The 20730-nt window shown below is 38.2% G+C and overlaps 1 protein-coding gene across 2 annotated transcripts in view; it reads right to left on the bottom strand.

The window, feature by feature from the left end:
• BRCA1 (BRCA1 DNA repair associated) overlaps positions 1-20730 on the bottom strand; it is a 64814-nt gene that overhangs the window by 42809 nt on the left and 1275 nt on the right. For both annotated transcript variants that reach the window (XM_010594486.3, XM_003414270.4), the window contains exons 2-9: positions 20078-20176; positions 12675-12728; positions 4971-5048; positions 4197-4285; positions 3489-3628; positions 2382-2484; positions 1414-1459; positions 275-351 (exon numbers count right to left, since the gene is read on the bottom strand). In XM_010594486.3, the coding sequence (XP_010592788.2) occupies positions 275-351; positions 1414-1459; positions 2382-2484; positions 3489-3628; positions 4197-4285; positions 4971-5048; positions 12675-12728; positions 20078-20172 (682 nt within the window). In that variant the 5' untranslated portion in view covers positions 20173-20176. The remainder of the gene's footprint in view (positions 1-274; positions 352-1413; positions 1460-2381; positions 2485-3488; positions 3629-4196; positions 4286-4970; positions 5049-12674; positions 12729-20077; positions 20177-20730) is intronic.

Raw genomic sequence — 20730 nt, 5'->3', positions numbered from 1 at the left:
ATTCCCTGTATTTAAAAACTAGTAGGCAAAAGATAAAATACACATCAATTAAAAGTAAAGGGCAACAATCAGTTACACAGGGTACTATTATAACCTAGCACCACTGAAATGTATCAGGCTATACCATGACTTCTGAGAAAGAAGGATATTCTAACTCTGCCAAGTGATGTTGTGAATTATAAATGTCCCAAATGGTCTTCCGTATAATCTAATTACAGGACTGCATCTACCCATTTTCTCAAGTGCCTGTTAAGTTGGGAAGACTTGCCACTACCTTTTTTTGTAGGATCCAAACTGGCTTCAGCCTTGGCTCCTTGTGGGGCAATGTGTAACAATTCTTGGTCTACCACACTATAGGGAAAACAGAAGCCCTAATGAGAAAGACTAGTTACATCCTTAAAGAATAAACAAATGAGCAAGGTCAAATATTTTAGCTCCCCCAGGTAGAGCTGCAGCAATTTGACCAATCTGATTCATTCTTTGAAATTTGTTCTCTCCTTTTTTTTTTTTTTTTTTTTCCGTAACTTCTAATTGAAATGAAATGGTCAAAGACTGAGGACACACAGTCACAAAAATCAGAGTAGCAGTGTAGAACAGTCCCTTATGGACATGCAAATGAGAACCAAAATGTAAATGACAGCCAAAAGATAGTAAAAAAAAAAAAAAAAACTTAAAAGTATATCTTAAAACCTCAAAAAAAAAAAAAAAAAACAAGTATAGCTTAATGAGAAGGCAGGAAAGAAGATATATAAACAAAGGGAGCACTTGAGCACTAGAGGGAATAAGGCTTATGAGAATGAGAATAAACCATGAAGATGTCCCAAGAGAATGCAAAGACCACGTTCCTACGATGTCTTCTGGGCTTCTTTTCAAGCTAAAAAAAACTTCCTGCCAATGGTAAGATTATGCAAACAAAAACTGATTAGCAATGATACCATCATAGTTTAGACAAGCTATCACAGATCTTAGACAAGATCAAGCAGTGATTTCTATGGAAAGCAATCTGGCAGGCAACCCAGTTGGAGGTTGCTTGTAGATTAATGTATAATTTATATAGACAAAGATTGAAGGACAGGTAGAATTAAGGAGCAAAGAAAGAAAAGAATTGAAATTGGAGTCCTCCAAAATTTTCATCAGCCACAATTACCACTATGTGTATGTGAGGAACAAGGTGAAGAACCACCACCTTCTGTTAGTAAGTCTGTGCAGAGTTCGCCTGTTATCTTAAATTCCTCTGGACATTACTAATAAAGCAAACAAACACAAAGGTATTTCCTCAGCTCTCAAATGATGGGATTAAACTAGATGATTTCTAACGTCTCTTACAATGCCTTGATTCTAACCTAGAGAAACCAGTCCTTAATATATAGCTTAAAATACCAGCTTCACAGAGAAAGGCTCTCTTTGACTCACCTATAATAACTTTCTTTATTAACTGTATCTTCAGAAGAATCAGATCCTAAAAAAATCCCCCAAATACCCCCCCAAAATAAATCAGTAAGAGGTTTTCTTTTATTGAAAGGGTTAAACTCAAAAAAAACAAACATGCTGCAAAACAGATATTCATCTAAGACATATTTACTATGCACCCAGTATGTGGCAGGCACAGCAACAGATATATCAGGCAATACAGAGAAGTGGTTAAACGCACTGGCTCTGAAGTCAGATTTCCTAGGTTTGAATTTTGACTCTGCTACCTACTAGCTTTACTGCTTTGGCAAAATTTCTTAACCTCTCTGTGCATCAATTTCCTCATCTGTCAAATGAGTATATAAAATAGTAGCAACCCCAGAGGTCTGTCATGCACCTTAAATGAGTAGTTTAAGTGCTCCTAAATGTTAGCTATTATAATTATTTTCGTGACACAACACCTGTTGTCCAGCAACTTTATGATCTTAAGGGGAGGAGAAAGACACATAGGTAATTTCAATAAAATCCAGTAAGTGCTATAGTAAACATAAGGAAGTGAGATTGGGAACTCAAAGGAGGCCACCTTTTCCAATTCTAAATATATTCTAAAAGATAAGGCAATTGGAGAGACCTGTTTGAATTTTGAGTTCAGCTCTTCTCTAAAAAAGGCTTCCTACTCTAGTACAATTTACCTCTGATCTCTCCAGATGCTAGAACTCCCCATATTTCCTAAGTGTATCTACAAATACTTATAACCACACATCCTTTCTTTTGCTCCCTTTATAAAGTAACATTCTTCCAGGTGAAAACTGTAGTTTTTACATTATTTATAGGGCTAGCAAAATTATTTTATTTTCACTTCCCAAATCTCACTGCCGCATGTATAAATCATGACCAAAGTTTTTGGTAAGACTGGAAGACAAGAAAATCAGCAATTATTATTCTAAACCTACAAAATGTGAGACCCTTACCTAATTCAATGTAGACAGATTTATTCTGAAGTTGTGTGTGCTGCTTTGTCCTCAAAGATCTCACAATTCCAAAGTTAGAGAGTTGGGCATTAAGACTGGTTTCCTGGTAAGCAATACAGTAAAGAAAGTCAACTAATTTTTGTCCAGTTCTGTGTTTTTTTCCTGAAGAGAAACTTGAGGCCATAGACAATTAAGTAAAAATAACTAAAATTTATATGACACCTGGAAAAGATGTCTGGCAAATTATACACCAAAATGTCTGGGTCATGTGTGATTTGAATATTTTTTCCTCTCTGTTCCAAATTTTTCTAAACTGATTATGTATTATTTGTGTAAGTTTTTAAAGCATAAGAAAAACATACTTTGAAGCTAATAATTTATATTACAGTGTAGGACGGGAATGAGATTCATTTAGCACGTATCTTCAATCACATCTGACAATAGGATTGGCAACTAGGATGAATTAAATTTTTAAGAAGAGTAAATGAAGATAATAAAAACCTGACCTTCTTAAGAACACTTAGTAAGAGAAAGATTTAAAAGCCCAACAGTACTTTGATGAAACTTTCCTTCTTCTTTTTGTCTTTCTGAAGCCACTGAAAAATGAATGCTGGTACCATGAATGCTATTATTTAAGGTCTCCATTATACACATAACAACAGAACAAATCACTGCATAGTCTCTGACAATTACACCTTTTAAAAAGGTTGAAGTAATTTTCAAATATTAAAACCTGTCCCCGCTCCACCAGGAAACTTTTCAGAAGAAATAAGATAGAAGATTTTTCCTCATGCCTAAAAAATTGCCATAAGATGGTTATTTCCAAAACCATTAAGCTTAAAGACATCAGTTTTAGACAAGCAACAGAGCAGATAAAAAGCACCAAAGCAGGAAAAGGGCCCATAAGGTCTCTCTTCACCACACCAGGTACACCAACCTTCCTGAACTCGTCGAACTCTTGCTGATTAAAACACTCATTCACACACTTATTTTACCATCTCACCTTCTTTACTGACTGTTTATGTAAGTCACTGAGCATCTAGCACGTTTGCTAACTCACAATGCTCAGTGAAGAGATGTTGCCAGAATAAATGAAAGCGACTTTACCAAGGTAGGATTTTCAGGTTCACTTTGTCGAAGTCTTTTGGCACGGTTTCGGTAGCCCATACTTTGAATGATAGAAACTTCCTCCTTTACATGCTCAGGGGAGTTATTTTCCTTTTTTGCAAAGTTGTAACTGTTTGCAACTGTTGAATTATAAGAGAAAACATTATTTTTGTAGTTAGAAAAAGAATTATTCATTATAATCAAGGAAACCAAAAGAAATCCTATGTATGCTGCTTGTTGTATTAAGACACTACATTAAGATTACCTTCTTTTTTTTAATCGACTTTGAAAATTCTACTCCTATGAAATAAAGACCATCAACATTATTTCCACTCCTTTTTTCCCACCTCAATACTAACAAATTTGCCTACTATGACCATATATCGTTGAATCTAATATCAATGACATAAGACGCACCATTATTTTCTGCACCCCCAAGAAAGAAAACACACTAAATTAAATAATGACACACCATCAATGGTAAAATGCTCCTAATTTTGGAGATGTTAAAATGTGAATCTTAGAATTGATAAAATAAGGTGTGAGACCAGTGTAAGTGATTTAAAAAAATAGGTTACAGATATAGAGCTAAAATTAACCTAGACCAAAACGTCCCATCATCTATTCATAGAAAATAATTGTGCAAACTTCTTGAGTTTTAACGGCCGGCCACTTGAACATCAGCCTCTGGGGCTATGCAACACTTACACTGTAATCCCGTGTCAAGTTCAAAAGCACGAATGATCTTCAATAGCTCTTCAACAAGTTGACTAAACCTTGTACTTTCTTGTAGGCTCCTGAAATTAAATTGAGGGATATACTTAAGAGCAAATTATTATCAACTTTTTAAAGACACTGCACAAAAAACAAACTTTTCTTAACATCTGAACCCTGCCCAAACTCCCATTTCTAGCTTTCCTTCTCAGGGATTTCTGTCAAACAATGACTACATTATTTTGAAAATACAGATAGATTACAATGTCCAAAGAAAGATTTTGGCTTAAGAAAAGTTGAAGGAAAATATAATTCATTCATTCCTTTAAATATTTGAGTGTTAAGACAAAGTCACTGCCCTAACAGAACTTACACTCTGGCAGGAGAGATAGGCAATAAATAAATACGTGGTGTGTGTGTATAATTATGTAGAAATAAACGCAATGAAGAAAAATCAAAACAGGATCAGCAGACGGAATGGGGAATGGGGACAGGGTGGTTGGTACAGTCTTATTTAGGTAAGCCTGCAAGTTCTTGAGCCATTCAGAAACATTAGAAGAAGGCAATCAATTGCCAATACCTTTATAAGGCAGATGCTCCATAAAGCTTTCAGGAAAACGGCTTTAGAAATAACTTACTCTATCTGCTAAACACACTTTTATACGTTTTTCTACCGATGGATAGTTTGATAGGAACACAAGCTATGATATTAAAGAACATTTACTTTTTCCTGCTGTTGTTGCAGCCACCTCTACCCAAATTATATACCTTTTGGTTATATGATTCTTACACAAAGGGCACTGTGAAGGCCCTTTCTTCTGGTTGAGAAGTTTCAGCATACAAAATCTATAAATTAAAAAAAAGAACAATTCAAGTTACTTTCTTTAGTAGAGAGACTATTCAAAAGGCAAATAGCCATGAAAAGATAATCTCACAACTGCCCTTAAGAAGCCATTTTAAAGGTGATGACAGGTGTATTACAACAAATGACTTTCTCTAATTGTTTTTAGATGCTGCCTAAGCAGAAAACCACACTACGTAAGCAATGATCTATGAAAACTGAACTTAACATACATATGGCTTACTGTTACGATCAAATAAAATTTATTAAAAAGTTAATATGGCATATTTAATGATATATTCATAATTGTTTCATGCTGTATAATCTGACATAAATGGTAAGTAGTTCATATAAAATGATTATAAGTAGTTTAAAAACTTAGTTTCTTACTACAAAGCTAAAGTAATCAAGACCATGTGGTACTGCCATAACGATAAACGTACTGATCAGTGGAATAGAATTGAGAGTCCAGAAACAAACCCATAAATCTGTTGAATCGTCAATTGGTCAGTGATTAAATTATTTACCACATGGATGCCAAGACAATTAAATGAGAAAAGAATAGTCTTTTCAACAAATGGTACTGGGACAACTGGCTGGATATCCATATGCAAAAGAATGAAGTTAGACTCTTACAAAAATTAACTCAATTCAAAAAAAATTAACTCAAAAGGGATGATGAACCTAAATGTAAAGGCTAAAACTATAAATCTTTGTGACCTTGGGTCAGGCAATAGTTTCTTACATATGACACCCCAAAAGGACAAGCAACAAAGAAAAAAACAGTTGCATCAAAATTAAATGTGCAAATGATACCATAAGGTGGGCATCATTGATCTCAACCCACCTGGAGCAAAGGAGAATGAAGAACACCAAAGACACAAGATAATTATGAGCCCAGGAGACAGAAAGGGCCACATAAATCAGAGACTATATCGGCTTGGAACCAGAAGAGCTAGATAGTGCCCAGCTACCAACTGATGACTGCCCTGACAAGGAACACAACAGAGAATCCCTGATGGAGCAGGAATGCAGTGGGATGCAGGCCAGACTTAGTGGTTGGACTGAGACTAGAAGGACCCCAGAGGTCATGATCCCCAGACCTTATGTTAGCCAAGACCGGAACCATTCCTAAAGCCAACTCTTCAGACAGGGATTGGACTAGACTATAAGATAGAAAATGGTACAGATAAGGAGTGAGCTTCTTGGCTCAAGTAGACACATGAGACTATGTGGGCAGCTCCTGTCTGGAAGGGAGATGAGAACACAGAGGGGGACAGAAGGTGGCTGAATGGACACAGGGAATACAGGGTGGAGAGGGGTATGCTGTCTCATTGTGGGAGGGCAACTAGGAGTACATAGCAAGGTGTGTATAAATTTTTGTATGAGAGACAGATTTGATTTGTAAACTTTAACTTAAAAAAAAAAAAAAAACCACACCCACTGCCGTGAAGTCGATCCCGACTCATAGGGACCCTTTAGGACAGAGTAGAACTGTCCCATGGAGTTTCCAAGGAGTGCCTGGTGGATTCAAACTGCCAACCTCTTGGTTAGCAGCTGTAGTATTCTGCCACTACGCCACCAGGGTTTCCAAACTTTCACTTAGAGCACGATAAAAAAAATAAAAAAGAAAGTGAAACACTCCATAGAACGGGAGAAAATATTTGGAAATCATCTACCTGATAAGGAACTTATATCCAGAATATATAAAGAACTCACATAACTCAATAATAAAAGAAAACCTAATTAATAAGATGAGCAGAGGATTTGAATAAACATGTCTCCAAAGGAGACACGCAAATAATATGGTGTGATGGGTCGCTTTTGTGTGGCCTTTCTTACCATGGTCTTGTAACTCCCACTCAGGCGACTGGGTGGGACTGTGCAGATAGGGTAATTGTAGCCCACCAAAGGGATTGGTCAGTTTTACCATCCTGCTGGGCATGAAACAGGACACCTGAGTCAGGAGAGAGAAGATCCCACCACCACCAAAGAATAACAACCAGGAGCGGAGAGCATGTCATTTGGAACAGAGATCCCTGCATTGAGAAGCTCCTGGACCCAGGAGACAGAAAGGGAGCTATAACTCTGAGGACAGCGAGAAGTAGTAGCAGGAGACCAGGCAGCAGAGATCCTGCATCAGGAGACAGCATGGTGGGCTTCCCAGCCCATGGAGCAAGAAAGCTGAGGGCCTTCGGGCAGAGGCCTAGGGCCAGAGAGAAGTGTGCCCGCAAGTACAGAGGAAAAGAGGCTGTCCTGATGGAAGAAAGGTATCCTGCATGTTCTTGAGCCTGAACTGTAACCTGTTACTTCCCTAATAAATCCCATAATCGTGAGTATTGTCAGCAAGCCCTGTATGGCCACTGCAATGAATTATCGAACTCAGCAAAGTAGACAGTTCCATGAGACTGAAAGTTGGTGTCAGAACGGGTAAAGATGGAGGAGAGAGGATGTCTGACCTCGGCCTCATAGGAATCAGCCTTGGGCTATTGATTTTGATTCTCCTTCTCCCTTAAAAAAGACAGAGGAGGTCAGATACCACTCCCAGACTATTTCTACAAATGGCCAATAAGCACATGAAAAAACGGTCAATGTCATTAGTCACTGGGAAAATGCAAATCAAAATCACAGTGAGATAGATATTATTTCACACCCTCTAAACCTAAAAAACCCACTGTCATTGAGTTGATTCCAACTAATAGTGACCCTATAGGATAGAGTAGAACTACCCCATAGGGTTTCCAAGGAGCTGCTGGCAGATTAAAGCTGCCGACCTTTTGCTTAGCAGCTGAGTTCTTAACCACTGTGCCATCAGGGCTCCAAGGTTACCATATGACTCAGCAATTCCACTCCTAGGTATTTACCCAGGAGAAATGAAAACATATGTCTACACAAATATTTGTACATAAATGTTCATGGCAACATTATTCATAGTAGCCAAAAAGTAGAAATAATCCAAATGTGCATTAATTGATGAATGCATAAGCAAAATGTGATACCCATACAATGGAATATTATCTAGCCATAAAAAAGAATGAAGTATGATACACGCTACAACATGGATGAACCTTGAAAACATTGTTAACTGAAAGAAACCAGAAACAAAAGGCCACATTTTATATGAAATATCCAGAAAAGAAATATCCATAGAGATAGAAAGTAGATAAGTTGCCTAGGGCTGTCGGGGGTGAGAACTGGCAATGGGGAGTAGCTACTAATGAGTATGGGGTTTTTCTGGGGGGTGGTGAAAATGTTCTAAACTTAGATTGTACGATGGCTGCATAAACAGCTTAGGAACCATAATTAACAATACACAAACACCAGAATTTTAATTTTATTTGGGTGAATTTTATGGTATGTGAATCACATCTTGATAAAAAGTGTTTAAAAAACAAAACCAACTCGGGGCAGGGACCAAAACTAGCTCATTTTTGCATTTTACCTAACATAGAAAAACTGCTCACTAGAAGACTAAGGAATGAAGAAGGCTTTGGCTTTTTGGGACTCTTAGGCTTTGGGAATGGCTCTGGACCTAGAGTGACTTTGTTGGTTGTCTCAGGTTTTGTAGCAATAAATGAATATGGCTAAGAAGACTTGAAGAACACATGCAACATATTCTGATGGGTTAGTCTCCTATGCAAATACTGTTCCCATTGGCTGGTCTTATCTATAAAGGTCAATATCTCACAAGAAGACGACGAAAGAAAAAACAAAACAACAAAAAGCCACAGTGCTATGTATCCTTTCAGGAATTTTTAAAGAATTCTTAACTTGGGGCTCATGAATGGTCTTTACGAATTTCCAAAAATCAAGTTTAAATTCAATTGCATTCAAAACTATGGGCATGGGGTGGGAGAGAAATATATTTCGTATTATATACTTTGCTGCTAGTAAACTCATTATCGTGTACATGGCTTGCTTTTTCAATTAAAAAAAAAAAATACTTGAAAAGAAATTAGGCTGGCAATCAGGGCAAGACTAGATCCTAGTTTAACCATAGGGAAAGAAAGCCCCTAGTCCCACCAAATTACCTACCCTACTTTTTCTGAAATTCTTCTATCAAGAAACAAAGATGTTCACAAAAACTAATTCAAAATGGATCAAAGACCTAAATATAAAACCAAAATCTTATGAAGATCATGGAAGAAAAAATAGGGTCAACACTAGAGGCCCTAATATACAGCATAATCAGCATACAAACCATAATTAACAATACACAAACACTACAAGATTAGCTAGGTAAATGGGATTTCCTAAAAATTAAACACTTATGCTCATCCAAAGACTTCACCAAAAAAGAAAACCTGCAGACTGGGAAAAAAATTTTGGCTATAACATATCCAGCAAAGGTTTAATCTACAACATATAGGAAAATCCAACACCCCTACAATAAAAAGACAAATAGTTCAATTAAAAAATGAGCAACGGATATGAACAGACGTTTCACCGAAGAAATTCAGGAGGCTAACAGAAGCAAGAGGAAATGCTTGTAATCACTACTGTAAAAACTGCTTGGGGGAGGTGTCTGACCTCCTGCAACCCCACAAGGGGGAAGGGGAACCAAGGCTAATTCCTATGAGGCAGAGGTCAGACACACCTCTCTCAACCATCTCTACTAACTCTGATACCAACTGTCCCTCACACATCACCCTCTACTGGGTTCAATAATTCATTGCAATGGCCACACAACTCACAGACCATACTCAAAATTATGGGGTTTATTAGAGGTTTATTAGTTACAATTCAGACTCAAGAACGCTCAGGATACAGCCTTCTATCAGGATAGGCTTTTCCCAGACATGCTCACAGGCATGTCTCTCCCTGGCCCTCAGTCTCTGCCCAAAGCTTTCTCTCTCTGTGGGCTAGGAAGCCCACCACGCTGTCTTGTGCTGCTGGGTCTCTCCTTCCTTGGTGGTGCTGGGCTCTTCTCTCTGCTCTGGAATTGACTCTTTAAGGCAAAGCTGACCAATCCCCTCAGTAGGCCACAATTATCTTATTTGCACAGCTCCAACCAATCACCTGGGTGGGAGTCACAGGACCATGGCTAGAAAGGCCACACACAAAAGCAATTAATCACACTGCACTAGCCATTAGAGAAATGCAAATCAAAACTACAATGAGATACCATCTTACCCTGACATTACTGGCACAAATCAAAAAAACAGAAAATAAACAATGTTGGAGAGGTTGTAGGGAGATTGGAACTTTTATGTACTGCTGCCAGGAATGCAAAACGGTACAACCACTTTGGAAAACAATATGGCACTTCCTTAAAAAGCTAGAAATAGAATACCATGATCCAGCAATCCCACTCCTAAGAATATATCCTAGAGAAATAAGAGCCATTGTACGAACAGAAATGTGCACACCCATGTTCACTGCAGCATATTACAATAGCAAAAAGATGGAAACAACCTAAATGCCCATCAACAGATGAATGGATAAACAAACTGGTACACACACACAAAGGAATACTACGCATGATAAAGAACAATGATCAATCTGGGAAATATCTAACAACATGGGTGAATCTGGAGGGCATTATGCTGAGTGAAATAAGTCAATCACAAAAGAACAAATACTGTAAAAGACCACTATTACAAAAAAAAAAAAAATTTTTTTTTTTTAAGCACATGAAAATGTTCCCACACAGAAACAATCTTTGATGGTTATGAGGGCGGGGAGGGGTGGGGAAGAAAAAACACCAACTAGATAATAGATAAGTGGTAACTTTGGTAAAGGGTAAGGCAGTACACAATACTAGGGAAGTCAGCACAACTTGACCAGGGCGAAGTCATAGAAGCTTCAGAAACACACCCAAACGCCCTGAGGTAAGACAGGGAACAGAGGGCCCTCCAAATCTGCAAGCAAAGTAGCAAGAAATGGGCCAGAAACAAAGCCATTTGCAGAACAATGGGGCAGGGTATCAGAAAATAGCCCGCAAACTTCTTTAAAGTTGTCTTTCAGAAGCAGGTGGCGAAAACCAGCCCCAGGGACACGCGCAGAACATCCACCTGTGACTGCTGTGTGACCTTCCACCAGGGGCAGTAAGGGGCTGCAGAAGCAGCCCAGAGACTGCGCAGGTGGGACACCCCGTACGTCCTGCAACGAGTCCCAGAGGCCTACCGGACAGAAGCCATCTTAGAAAGCTGCTGCGGGTGCACCAGAGTTAACATATCCCCACCTATGCCTGTGAATAAACATGAATCTTTTCCGCCCAAGAAATTTTAAAAATTCAGGCTAGTCTTTTGTTCTGTGAGACAAGGGTAATTGTTGCTCTAGGCTCTCCTCGTCTCCACTTGTAAGCCTCTTCAATAAAGCATTGCTCGTGTGGAAAATTCTGCATGCCTTACCTGTTCATTCTTGACCAGTGAGAGGCAAGAACTTTTTCAGGTAACCAAGGGACTGAGCTACTGGGCTGAGGGCTGGGGACCATGGTCTCAAGGGACATCTAGCTCAAATGGCATAACATAGTCTATAAAGAAAACGTTCTATATCCAACTGTGATGAGTAGTGACTGCAGTCTTACAAGCCTGTAAGCAGTCATCTAAGATGGTCCCATCCTGGCTGGGGCAAAGGAGAATGAAAAAGGCCAAAGACACAAGGAAAAGATTAATCCAAAGGACTAATTGGCCACAACTACCACAACCTCCACCAGACTGAGCCCAGAACAACTAGATGGTACCTGGTTGCCACCACCAACTGCTCTGGCAGAGATCACAATAGACTGTCCTGGACATAGCGTGAAAAAATTTAGAACAAAATTCATATTCACACACACACAAAAAAACAGGGTTACTGGTCTGATAGGGACTGGAGAGCTTCCGAGAGTATGGCTCCCAGATGCCCTTTTAACTCAGTACTGAAGTCACTCCTGAGGCTCACCCTTCAGCCAAAGATTAGAAAGGTCTATAGGGCCAACAGTAACACACATGAGGGACATGTGTCATAGTTCAATCATGTATATGAGACTAATGGGCACAATGGGTCAAAAGGAAGGATGAGAAGGACACAGGGAAGGACAGGAAAACTGTACGAATGGAAATGGAACCCAAGGTGGAGGAGGGGAGAGTGTTGACACACTGTGGGATTGCCAACTAATGTCACAAAATAATTTGGGTATTAACTGTTTAGAAAAAGAAAAAAAAAAAGATTTTCATTTGAAAGGGCAAAATCTTTAAATATGTAAATATCACTTGAATCATTAATATGAATTATCAGCCTAAATATAAACTAATATCAGATCTTTTTCTATCTTTACAAGGGTTATAAGGCAAGCAAACAATAAAGCTTAGAAGGGGAAAAGCAGAGAAGGCTGAACCTTGACTTGTTCATTTCACAATTGCTTGCAGTTTGCTTTCACCCAAGGACACAAAGAACACACAGCTGTTTGAAGTTATTTCATATCCTACTAGACAAAAAAAGACATGCCAATACTTTACCAGGAGCTACGGCCACAACCAACTTACACGGAGTTCATAAACACTCTCTGAGGCAGAGTGAAATAGATTCAGGTTGGCTATTTCTTCTGAACTGAAGAAGTTAAAGCTTCTGTAAATTAAATGTTTCCTTTTTTATGAAGGATAAGCACAAGAGCTAATAATGGAGCCACGTGAAACATTCAAACTTACTTGCAAAATATATGGTCACATTTTGTGGAAACAGGCTCTTTGATTAACTCCAGACTAGAAGAGTAGGGAGAAAAAACAAAAAAGAGAATAATAAATGAAGCTCAATAATTTATTTAAAAATAAATATATATATAGTAAAGAAGCTCAACTTGAAGCTGTTATCACTGAGTCAAGGTAAGGCTTAAAGTTCACTGAATAAATATTTATTAAATGTGTGTACTATGCTAGGTGACAAGAATACAGCAGAGACTATGATCCTTAGCTTCACTGAACTTATGGACATCAATACAGAATTACTGATTCCTTCAATACTCTCCACTTAGCATTTTAAAAAATTAGTTGCTAATACTTCATATTAATTAGTTTTCACTAATAAGGCTCTTTTGAGCTATCATTGTGGGTGTAAATCCTATTTCCTAGCTAAAGTCCAAGCTCTGTAAAGACAAAAACGTCTCTATCTCTTTTGGATTCCCTCACAGCACTTTTATTTTTAATGCTTTTCTCTGTGTGTGTGTTTGGTAAATATATAAGTAATACAATGTTTGCCATTTCAACAATATTCACATGCACAGTTCAGTGACATTAAATGTACTTCTTTCCAACGTGATTGCCTTTTTACTTTTAACCTCTTAATATGGAAAATTTCAAGCATTTATATAAATAGACTAGTAAACTCCTTGTACCATTACCCAGCTTCAATTATCAACTTATGGCCAATCTTATTTCATCTATACCCAGTCCCACCCCAGAGTATTTTAAAACAAATCCTGGTCATCATATCATAACATCTATAAATATTTCAGAATATATCTTTAAAAGATAAAGATTTTTTTAGCATAACCATGAAACCATCATTATTCCTTGAAAAACATAGTTTTCTTAATATCACGTAATACATAATTAATGTTCCAGTTTCTCTCATTGCCCCTTAGCACCGAATGGTTAAATTTGTTTAAATCAGGACCCAAATAAGGTATTCACGTTGCATTTAGTTGATATGTCTCAAGTCTCTTTTAATCTATAGACTTCCTTTCCTTTTCCCCCTTGCCATTTATTTAAGAAACGAGTCATCTAACTTAAAGAATTTTTCACATTCTGGATTTTGCCAGTAGTTTTTTTTTAATCCCATGATAGAATTCCCTGGGTAGCGCAAATGGTTAAGCGCTCTACTACTAGGGGAAAGGTTGGTGGTTCTAACCCACCCAGAGGCGCCTTGGACGACAGCCTTGGTGATCTGCTTCCAAAAGTTACAGCCTTGAAAATCTTATGGAGCAGTTCTACCCTGCACACATGAGGTCGTCATAAGTAAGAATCAACTCAACAGCAACTGACAACAACCACAACAACGCCACGGTTTAGTTTTAATATATTCCTCTAGCCTGTTTATTCCCTGTACACTAGACCAGACTTGATCAAATTCAGGTTTAATTTTTTGGCAAGAACACATTACAAGTGGTGCTGTGCACTTTCATTGCATCACTTCAGGAGGTACATGATGTATGCTTTGTGATTACTTTGTAAAAACAAAATAATAAACTACTCACTATAAACCAAAACCTGTAGCTGTCAGTTGATTCTGAGTCACAGTGACCCTATAAGACGGAGTAGAACTGCTCCACAGGGTTTCTAAGGAGCGGCTGGTGGATTCAAACTGCCAACATTTTTTTGGTAAGCAGCCAAACTCTTAATGCCTAAGGTTTCCATATTCATTACAAAAAATAATAAACTTAGAAAAGTATAAAAATTTTGAGAAAAGAAAATACCAAGTTTTCATCTATAAAGTTACCATCCGTATGTGTCCATCCACAAAATCTCCAAGCCTTCCTGAGATTCATTCATTTACTCATTTAACAAGTATTTATTGAGCATCTATTATATGCAAGCACTGTTCTTGGGGCTGGAAATATAGCAGTGAACAAAATAAAGTCTGTCTTCATAGAGCTTACATTCTAGTTGTTGTAGACAGTTGGTAGAAAAATAAAAAGATATGGGAATAAGTGCTAAAGAGAAAAATAAAGCAGGATAAGGCGGATAGGAAGTGCAGTTGGGGTAGGAGTGTTTATATGCCCATATAGGGTGGTCAGGAAAGGCCTCACTGAGAAGGTGACATTGGGACGACAGCTGAATAATATAAGTAAGCCCTGAAGCATTTAGGGGAAGAACATTCTAATAGAGGGAACAGAGAAGACAAAGATTCTGAACAGGGCTGGGCCTGGAGTATTTGAGGGATAGCAAGTAGGCCAGGGTCTGGGATGGAACGATAAAGAGGAAAGTAGAAGGAGATGGGGTCGGAAAGATAGTAGGAGGCCTAAGTAGGTAGGAAATTTGTGGGTCATTGTAAGTCTTTAATTTTTATTTTGAATGAGAGTTTTAGAAACTGATTTTTGGTAAAATCTAGGCAGAACATCAAAGAACAGGTGATGCTGTAGGTGACAGGAATGTGGCTCTTTTCATTAAATGTTTAACTTTTTTGAAAAGGATCACAAGAAAAGCTGGAAGACAATGGCTTCATTGTGAAGGGTTTGGTTTCTAACATAGCCCTGGGCAAAAAAAAAAGGCTAAGTCAGAAAGCAGAGTTTCTGCTACCAGTTTTTTTCATCAGCAGAGAGACTTTTTGGCCAAGCACTCTACCTGAACCTGTTTCCTTTTCTGTCACCTGCCCTGCCTTACCTAAGACTATTGTAAGAACCAAATTATATGCTACTTGGGAAAATGCTTTGCAATCCGAAATGCTTTGTACAAATGTTAATATTATTATTTGGACCAAAGGTGACTTTAAAAAGAAAAACAATGCCAACAAACAGAACTCTAATTTGTTACTAAGTCACTATTTCTAAGATGAGCTAGCTATCCTAGAAATTCTCAGTAAAAGAAAAATTGGATTTAGCTATGATACCAGATGGTTTTCATTCTCACCACTGACTCAATACTGAAATAATTATATTATATTTCAGTATGGTAATTATAATCCAAGCTATAATTATATTTCAGTATGGTAATTATAATCCAAGCTATACAAACATACTGTAAACACAAACTTTGAACAGATGAAAATTCCAATATGTAAAAAGGTAATGACTGCTCAAGGAAAAGCTTGAAGAGGCAATAGAAGTGAAAAGGAAAAAATAAAAATGTTCCTCTTATAGATGCTGATGACAGCAAATGTTTACTATGAAAGTGATTCAAATATTTTAAATACTTTTCAAACCAGGCAATATTTCTGGCCTACTACATATTTGCATTTTGAGTTCCAACATGAAAAAGTAAATGAAAAAAGAAGGTAGGTTAGGTTCCGGAAAAAAAACAACAACCCACGAGGGTACGTATTTTAACAAATTCTTCTGAAAGCCAAAATTGTTTTATATCCATGTATAAAAACATAGAAAGAACTACCAACTATCAAAAGTAACAGCCAAGGAATTTAAGAGGCCTGAAGGAATTCTAGTTCAAGAGACCTAAAGGAAGCTGAAAACATCCTGATTACCACAGGTAATACTGTTTCCAGTCATCACCAGGAATCCAATATTAAGACAAAACTACAGAAAAAAGGGGGGGAAAAACCCACATAACTGCAAATTGTATTGTTCTGGGTACTGTTAAAAAAAAAAATGAAGTAGGTGCGATCCCATTCAAACAAGTTTAAGGTTTTAAAAGGATCCCTGATGGGCAGCCTAGCTGGCACAAGCAATTAAGCACTTGACTACTAGCCAAAAGGTTGATAGTTTAGATCCACCCAGGAGTACCTAAGACAGGCCTGGCAATCTGTTTCCAAAAACCTTGAAAATCCTATGGAGCAATTATACTCTGCACACAGGAGATCACCATAAGTCAAAATCAACTCAATGGCAACAAGTTTAAAAATGACTAGGATGAATAGTTTGGGTTTAAAAGCCTAAATCTATTTCCAATAGAAAGTGAGTAAAATCAATAAGCTGCCAAACACACAACAATTGACTTAAAATGAAAATTTGGCATTAACTTTCATTCTTGCATCTTTAATTTTTATGTATCTGAGTTTTTAAATTGATGGTTTAATTTGCCAGAATGAGAAAGAACATTACATTTTTATAACTTAGTCCCATGGAAATGTAAAATAAATGGACCCAAATGCCACACTACGGAGGACTTGTTGATCACTCTTTGTAATTATCACAAGGATCTTGCATTAAGTTGTGCTTTCTCAAAAGCGCTTTTTTTTTTTCCAAATTGTCATTTCCTGCTTCCCTGGCTCTGATGTTTCATAAATTAGGCTGTAAATCTTGTTTAGCTCTTATGCTTTTGTTTAGTTGAAATGCTGAGGGGCAAGGGAGAGGAGGGTTACTTATAAATCTTGTCTACCTCCGAAAATATAAAACATAACTTGCATTTTCCTTAATCTTATTTATCTGACTCCATATACGAAAAGCTTCCATGAAACACAAAGGAAAACGTACCTGAATTTATCTTCCTTCTTTGAGAGTAGGTATAGCTTTTGATTTATTTTTTGAACGTTACTGCGGTGCAGTGAATTACTTGATATGGCCCTTTTAGCCATAGTCTTTGACTCCCATGTTATGACTGGATGGAACCAAGCAAATAAGGTATACAGGATATGGAACCTGTGATGGTTACAACTTGGCTAGGCCATGATTCCCACTATCGTGTAATTGCCCTCCATTTTCTGGTATTGTATGTGTTGTAAATCCTAAACCACAGGATTAGGGTGAGGTATATCTTGAATCCCACCCTTACTAAAGGGCATGACTGAAGTCACCACCTTGCTCAAATAAGGAGTTTCTCTGAAAAAGCTCTCTCACTCTGGATTCTGCATCTAGTTCATCATCATCTGATCTCTGGTTCTTGGAGCTTGAGCCAGTTGCCTTCCATCTGACCTGCCGATGCTGGGATTCGCCGGCTTCCACAGCCCCATGTGCCAGGTGTCTATCATCTGACCTAATTCGCCAGTTTCTGCAGCCTTGTAAGCCACAGCAACCTGTCATCTGGCTTGCCAGTTTGGGTTAGTTGGCCCCTGGGGCCAAGTGAGTCCAGAGAAGCCTATGCCTGACCTACGGATTTGGGACTTGGCAGTCTCCAAAACCACTTGAGCCATTTCCTTGATATGATTCATGAGTTCTGTGAGACACTGCAGTGAATTACAGAACCCAAAGACGGGAGGGAGAGTACCGAGGGAAGGAGTTGATGTTAGAGATGGAGTGGTACAGCAATTTGGGAAAGATGAACATTTGGGACATCTTTAACCTCCACGTCATAGGAACCATTTCGTCTTGATCCTTATAAATTATCCATTTAGTTACCCACCACTAACCATTACTATGTCAAAAAAAAACTACATTACTAAAGAACTAGTTTATTATTTAATTCAGTCAATAAATGTTGATCGAGTGCCTACTACATCCCAGGCATAGTTGTAACTACTGAGGACACAGAAGTAAATAAAACAAAAACCTCTGCTCTCATGGTGTTTACATATCCTGTGCGGGTGAGTTGGAATCGACTCCACGACAAGTTTTGGTGGCGGTGGAGAAAAAAAATAAATAAATTATGTAGAATATCAGATAGTAGTGAGTGCTATGAAGAAAAATTAAGCAGGAAAAGGGGATAAGGAATGTGTCAGGGGTGGGAGTGTTGCAACTTTAAATAGGGTTGTCTGAAAATACCTCTTTGAAAGGTGGGTATTTCAATTAAGATTTGTAAGCCATGCAGTTATCAGGGAAAAAGCATTCCAGGCAGTCGTTGTTGTTAGGTGCTAACAGTTGGTTCCGACTCATAGTGACCCCTATGTACAACAGAAGGGAACAGTGCCCGGTCTGGTGCCATCCTCACAAATGTTGCTGCGTTTGAATCCACTGTTGTAGCCACTGTGTCAATTCATCTTGCTGAAGGTCTTCCTCTTTTTTCACTTTACCAAGCATGATGTTCTTCTCCAGGGATTGGTCCCTGATAATATGTCCAAAGTACGTGTGACGAAGTCTCGCCATCCTTGCTTCTAAGGAGCATTCTGGCTGTACTTCTTCCAAGACAGGTTTGTTTGTTCTTCTGGCAGTCCACAGTATATTCATTATTCTTTGCCAAAACCATAATTCAAAGGCATCAATTCTTCTTGGGTCTTCCTTATTCATTTTCCAAGCAGAGGAAATAGCAAATGTAAAGTTCAGAGGCAGAAGAGTATGTGGCATGTGTGAAGAACATTTAAGAGGCCAGAATGACCAGAATAAAGAGAACAAGCAGGGAAGGAAGTAGGCGATAATTATCCTAATTTTTCTTTCTGGCTTTTCACAAAGAGATCGTAGGTATGATTTCTACTTTATTTTGTAGACTTAAGAGAAACTGTAGAGATCATCTAGTGACTACTTGGGGTTCTCAACCTTTTTTGTGCCATGGACTCCCTTTGGCAGTTGGTGAAACTCATGGACCCCTTCTCAGAGCAATGCTTTTAAATGCATAAGAAATTTAAAATAAAACAACTAGTTATATTGAAATGCAGTTCATCCATAGGTTTCCAAGGGTCCTAGAATGTCCGCAGATTAAGAGCTCCTGAACATGCACAAAGAAACTTTCCGGGGTGATGGAGATGTTCTATATATTGATTGGTATTTGGGTTACAAACCAAAAACCAAACCCAAACCCAGCGCCGTCAAGTCGATTCCGACTCATAGCGACCCTATGACGGAGTAGAACTGCCCCATAGTTTCCAAGGGGCGCCTGGTGGATTCGAACTGCCAACCCTTTGGTTGGCAGCCGTAGCACTTAACCACTACGCACCAGGGTTTAGGGTTACAAAAGCATATAAAAAACAAACCAAACCCACTGCTGTCCAGTTGATTCCGACTCATAGCAACCCTATAGGACAGAGTAGAACTGCACTTGTCAAAACTCATTGACTAGCACATTTAAGATCTGAGCATTTCACTGTATGCAAATAACACCTAAAAAAAAAATCGAATGAATATTCTAAATTCCCTCTTCATTTTACAGATGAAGGAAAACAAAGGCTCAGAGTCAGAAAGACTTGCTAAAGGTTTTAATGACTTTTACCGTTATGAACTATGTCCATTCCAAATGATCAAGCTAGTTTTAGAGGTGGAATAAGAGCCCAATTGTTACTTAATCCAAACCAGATTCCCACCCCAGTACACAACCAATCATCTGTGGATTGGGAAAGATAAGGGGCTGTGTGCACTGAGGGGTAGAGACGGAGAGGAGAGTAACAGTGGAAAGAAAAGAGCAATATTTTCTATATTTTTAAAGCCCTGCAGTCAAGAAAAACAGCAACTTTGATAGTCTGATCTTAATAGCTTTTTTATAATTTTTCCTCTGACATAAGGTCACTTCTACTCATTCCACTCAAGGAGATAATCATATAAGGAAGAATCTTAAATCAAAAAACTCCTCTGTTGACTTACCAGATTGGACACTCCAAGATTTTCTGCATAGCATTAAGGACATTTTGTACTTCTTCAATGTGAGCCACAGAAAAATCCATTTCCTTCTGTTCCATTTCACTTTAATACATAAAGTACACATATATAAATACGTTAAAAGGCTTATAAACAACAGCTTAAGTTTATAAGTGTCATTTTTAGATAAGAAAAACTTAAGATTGGAATGTAATTAGACAGTTTATATTCTCTTGTTTCTTCACTTACAGTCTCCAGCCTCCTCCTTTTGATCCTTTCCTTTTTCCCAGGAAAGTCACTGTAGCTTTTCCTTATTGGAAACCCTGGTGGCATAGTGGTTAAGTGCTATGACTACTAACCAAAAGGTTGCCAGTTCAAATCCACTAGATTTTCCTTGGAAACTCTATGGGGCAGTTCTATTCTGTCCCACAAGGTTGCAATGAGTCGGAATTGACTTGATGGCAACGGGTTTGGTGTTGGTTCCCCAAAAAAGGAAAAGCCGCAGTGACTTTCCGGGGTCTGACTGGGTAGGTGGTGTAGCCTCAGCTTTCTCCAATCATCCTGACTGTTTTCTTTTTCATGTTTAAAAACAAAACCAAAACCCACCAACACTCCCCACTCCTATCCTAACTCCAGGTCACCAATTCATCTGCACTCAT

This window comes from Loxodonta africana, chromosome 18 (assembly GCF_030014295.1).
Source record: "Loxodonta africana isolate mLoxAfr1 chromosome 18, mLoxAfr1.hap2, whole genome shotgun sequence".
Classification (NCBI taxonomy): Eukaryota; Metazoa; Chordata; class Mammalia; order Proboscidea; family Elephantidae; genus Loxodonta; species Loxodonta africana.
This window is presented reverse-complemented; position numbering and strand designations above follow the sequence as displayed.